At 42.5% G+C, this 4,973-nt stretch overlaps 2 protein-coding genes across 5 annotated transcripts in view; both read right to left on the reverse strand.

Annotated features, from left to right (window-relative positions):
• Positions 1-4,798, reverse strand: part of pik3c3 (phosphatidylinositol 3-kinase, catalytic subunit type 3) — an 11,916-nt gene extending 7,118 nt beyond the window's left edge. For 2 of the 3 annotated variants that reach the window (XM_035675376.1, XM_035675375.1), the window contains exons 1-9: positions 4,402-4,798; positions 3,123-3,311; positions 2,806-2,949; positions 2,573-2,702; positions 2,351-2,377; positions 1,292-1,378; positions 1,059-1,154; positions 862-933; positions 623-727 (exon numbers count right to left, since the gene is read on the reverse strand). In XM_035675376.1, coding sequence (XP_035531269.1) covers positions 623-727; positions 862-933; positions 1,059-1,154; positions 1,292-1,378; positions 2,351-2,377; positions 2,573-2,702; positions 2,806-2,949; positions 3,123-3,311; positions 4,402-4,466 — 915 coding nt within the window. In that variant the 5' untranslated portion in view covers positions 4,467-4,798. The remainder of the gene's footprint in view (positions 1-622; positions 728-861; positions 934-1,058; positions 1,155-1,291; positions 1,379-2,350; positions 2,378-2,572; positions 2,703-2,805; positions 2,950-3,122; positions 3,312-4,401) is intronic. The other variant, XM_035675377.1, reaches the window with a different exon arrangement.
• rgp1 (GP1 homolog, RAB6A GEF complex partner 1) overlaps positions 2,240-4,973 on the reverse strand; it is a 12,703-nt gene continuing 9,969 nt past the window's right edge. Inside the window, exon 10 of one of the 2 annotated variants that reach the window (XM_035675378.1) lies at positions 2,240-2,296. The gene's annotated coding sequence lies outside the window, so the exon portion shown is untranslated. Of the gene's footprint in view, positions 2,297-4,286; positions 4,317-4,973 lie in introns of those variants that run through there. The other variant, XM_035675379.1, reaches the window with a different exon arrangement.

A 4,973-nucleotide genomic window follows, 5' to 3' on the forward strand; every position in this document is an offset into this window, starting at 1 on the left:
TTGAATATCTTACATCTGGGATAATATGTTGAAAACAAAGACTAGACACTTTGACTTACATGGAAAAGGAAAGAAACGCTTCGATCATTAATATCAAATAGCTTCAACTGAGCCTAACACCCAGAGGAATGATCCTTGAGTATGTTTATCTGTGTATGTTAGAACAGTCGGTTCTGGTACTGAGCTGAGTTACATTCAAAGCATCTGTAAAATTCATAATATGCCCATAAATGTAAAACCAGAGCGGTTAATCGAAGCAAATAATCCGCAGTGATCCTTCTAGAGCGCTTATTCATTGCTTAATTATGTCCTTTCCCCACAAAAAAGTAAATTATTTACTCAGCATTTGGGAATCTGTTCTGCTTTATTTAATAGAAGCAATGATTCACTCAGCATCATGTTTAGACTAGTTTCACATGACACTGGGGATGTCAACAATATATTGTCTCCCACTGACTGTGCTGGTTGGTTTTTAGCTCCAGACTTCAACTATAGGAGACTGAAACTGCGGACACCTTTGAAAAGCAGTTTTTTTCTCTTTTTGAGAGATGCTATATATGTGAACTTGTTGAAAACTACTGGATTTGATTATATACGGAATAAAAACTAGACTGTTACTTACATTCAGCTGGTCACGTGTGGCGGCGTTGGGCTTCAGGTCGTGATCTGAGGGTCCACTGCGAAGGCTGCGAGCCAGTTTGTGATGCTTGCTCTCAACCAGGTTCTCCTGGAGAGAGAGAGAGAAGAGAGAGAGAGAGAGAGAGAGAGAGAGAGAGAGAGACAGACCATGAATTGTAAAATACTGCTAACTTTTTGCTACACTGTAAGTGTGTTTATATGTTTGAGTGTGTGTCCTCTCACCATCCCCATCTGTGGGTCAGGAACTTTGACAATGTCGCAACTGGTAAGGACGGGTGATGCGTCATCTCCATCCTGAGTGGGGACATGGTGAAATACACCAATCAGCATTTCCAGTGTTATAATACAGACCGCTGCCGGCTTTATGGATATTACATGTTAGAATGAACGTTGTTATGTGCTTATAAACACGACAATACCTTTTCATAATAGACAATACTGTACTCCTTGTCATTTGTTTTGACACGTGGAAACTCCACCATGAGGTACATGAAGTTAGAACTGCGTTTCTCACTCTGCAGAAACATACATGAAGAAAACCTTTAAACTGAACTCAAAAGACAAAAGTTAGTAAAAGACAATTAGAAAATATGTGCAGATGACATGTGCAAACAGTTAAACCTCCACTAACTTACGGAGGCAACCAACTCACCTCGTTGATCATCTCAATCTCTCTGAAGGTCAGACGGTCCAGCCAGTCGACCTTCACCATGTGGCCCTGTCGATGGGCCTTTGTCAGCTAGACGGACAGAGAAAGACAAGAGGAAGAAAGAGGGTAGGGAAAACGAGAAAAAGAAAAAAGTTTTTAAACAAAAAAAAAATAAAAAATACAGAGGTTGAGGTTCTATTGCAGCAGAACTGGTCACAGCATGGTGGCTGATGTGCAAACAGCTCGACCAATCATGCACAAATCCAGTGCCAGCAGCCAATCCAGCATCTCTGGTCACACTCGCAGCCAATCCACTCATCAGTCAGTGTGGGTGTCGGGAATGTAAGCACACATGTGGCAATGAACAGGAAGCCCACAACTCAGCTGGTTAGAATTAGTACTCAGGCTTTAATACAACATATGAACTGGTAGCAGCCTAGAAAAAAACTTGAGACAGATTAAGTCGACTGCACTCTGGATGAGTAAAAAATGTGAATCAGTGAGTATGTTTTAGGAAATAAATGATTTAAACCCAATCAGATGTTAAAGTGCAATGATCTCCCTGACGTCATCCTCTAAATATTCAAAAAAGCTGCAACAAGTTGACGAAACATAATTGTCTTTTATCCACATAAAGAAAAACATGCACACACACACAAGTACACAAACTGCACTAATGTATGGCAACGGCAGAAAACTTAAAAAACCAATGTGTGTGATGCTTTCAGCCGCACACCTTCACAGACGAGTGTTCACACCAAAACCTGGATCCAAATGTATTTGTAAATGCACTAAATGGGTTTATACAACAAACAGGGTTTCCACATAGAACAATGCAAAGTGTTCAGGGATTTATTTTAAGTTTATGTAATGTGAACTTCCCCGACGCAGTCTGAATTGTTCTAATTTGGTCATGAAAAGAAGATAATGAAATTTATTTGCAAATACGTTTGGACCAAGGTCTTCTTCACACACACACACACACACACACACACACACACACACACAGTACACAGACACACATTCTGCATTGTCAACACTAACTCCTCCACTTGTACTCACATCACTGAGTACCTCCAGGTCAGGGCCCTGGAACAGATGATTTAGACACGACTTTGTATCGGAGGGTTTCTCTCTTTATCCAACACACAACTCCCCCCCCCCACATCCTTTTAGCCATTCAGTCCTTCCGTGTCCTTCCTCCTACCCTACACCTTTACAGCTCCCCTCTCTCTCTCCAATCCTCAGCCCTGTTCTCCTGTCCACACACATACAGTATTGTACCTTGGCGAGTCTGCCCATCTGGTCCTCTGTCAGGCTGCTGCTGGTGCGTCCCGGTGTGGTGGTGGGCTCCCCTCCATCCCCCTCCACACCCGGCCAAACCTTCAGGTCATGCATCCCTTGCCGGAACATACTAAAGCGGAGAGGAGAAGGTTTGTGAGGTGACGAAATAGCTGGTCTAGCAAAACACAGACCTTCCTAAAACCGTTTATTCTCTAGTGCGAGGTTAGACTCACCCATATTTGCCAAACAGGGTGACGGTGGTTCCCCCGACGGGGACGGCTCTGCCGGGCCCGTAGATGTCCCACACTGTGAGAGCAACCTGGGCACTTTGAGGGAGGTCTGGGTACTTGACGGGCAACCGCAGCCACTCGTTCCAGCTGCACAGGAGGGGACGGAGAGGGGATGGAGAGACAGTACAGGACAGTGTAAGAAGAGGGTGATAAAGGTCTGAGGAGCTGATATGTATGACATTTTGGGGGAAAAAGTGGCTTAATTTTATGTCACAAAGAGAACAGTGAAAGCAGACAGGAGGAGACAGATGAACACTCACTTCCAACGTGTGCTGAACGCTTTGTACGAGGTGCGAACGGGCAGGGCGAGAGGTTTTCCTTCAGCAAACACCTGACAGGTGACGTAGAGGTCCGAGCAGTTCTCCTGGTAGAGGCCGGAGAACCGCAGCATCGGGTCTTCGAGCAGGGCTTTGTAACTCTTCTGCTCTCGTTTTCCTTCTAAGCTGCCTCTGGAAGGGACAAGGTAGGGAGGTTAGGAAGGGGGAGAAACAAGCATCCATTCCTCTCACAAATAAGTCAAATTTGTGTTTTTTATAGTGTTTTCTTTATTTCACGTTGACAGAATGGGTCGATTTTATTTTCTAAAGTATTTAAATTCATAAAAGGAGAAAGATTAGAGTCTGTGGTGGTAGAGAAATGAGTGATTATGACAACTTAAAAACAGCCTCACGTGTACTGGGAACTTTTTGTTCGGCTTAATACTGTTTAATCTACTAATATATAACACATGACAGGACGAATGAGTCCTTAATGTACACGAGAATCTACATTCTTTCTTTTCCTTTTGTCCTTAATGCAGATTGAACGCATGAATGAATGATTAAGATGTCTTTCATTAAAACTGACGATTGCTGCGAGTCAGATGAGAGACTGAAGAAGAGCTGCAATATATAAACATGTATTTAGTTATTTAGTAAAACCTTGTAAAGAAGAAGGTGTAATAGTCAATTAATTCAAATCACTTACTTTTAGTGAAACTTTCTAGAAATGTATTCCAGTTATGATAATTGCTTTTATAACTAGTTTTGAACACATTTGGGACACAACTTTTCTTCCAGCTGTACGTCTGACTGGAAATACATTTACAGATTATATTCACTGACGATTAATGTGTAGATGATGAATCATTTTGTCTGTAAAATGTCCATCACAAATACCCAGAGCCTAAAGTGACATCTTCCACATGTTGTCAGCTGATTAAATACTGTAAATCATAAAGAACCAGCAACAATATCTCCATTAATCACCTGTCTGTCCATTAAGTAGTAGATTAATTGACAAACTATTTCAGTACAAGGTCAAAATACAAAAAAAAAACACACATTTCAACACATCTCTCTGGGATTTATAGTGATACATATGTGGATTTAAACACGATTTAAAGCTTAATGCAGACAAAACATGTTAATGAGACACATGTCGTCCACACACACACACACACACACACACACACAAACATAGGAAGCATCCTGTCAAGTCACAAGATAGATTAGTTACACCGCTCGACTTAAAGCGACGCGTTTAACCACAAAAACTCACATCTTAAGTTGAACGTTGATGTCCAAGTCACAGCTGTAAGCATAGTTGAATTTATCAGTTTCCATCTTCCGACGGGGGAAACACTAAATCCTAACCAAAGACCGGACGACTTCAACATGAAACCCCGGACGGCTGAGAGAGACTCGGTGAGCGGGTTGGGTTTGCGACAAGGCCTCGGCACAACAACACTGCTCGGGAAATCCCGTTTAAAGTCCTCCTCAGGCGGATAGCTACGTTAACAGCCCGTACATACGTTTAAAAAGGTGACTTTAGGCGGCTACGTTCACGGTAAAGACATTATTTTAGCGGCTGTCGCACCGGGCATGATTTGATGTTTTTGATAGCTACACAACAAAACAGCATCGGGCGAAGTCTACAGCCAAGGCCAGAGGAGTGGATGGTCGATGCGGGTGTTATGAGTCGGGTCGAGGGAACTGAGCGGATCATCGATGAATCGGGTATTGATTTGTCGAGTCTGACGGGACCAAGGCGGAAGTAGAAAAGAGGCGGGGTTTACAGCATGCTTATTAAAGGGACAGTAACACCTGATTATTATATATAATAATATATTA

Source organism: Morone saxatilis, unplaced genomic scaffold (assembly GCF_004916995.1).
Source record: "Morone saxatilis isolate NCDOM2014 unplaced genomic scaffold, NCSU_SB_2.0 Contig4, whole genome shotgun sequence".
NCBI classification, from domain to species: Eukaryota; Metazoa; Chordata; class Actinopteri; family Moronidae; genus Morone; species Morone saxatilis.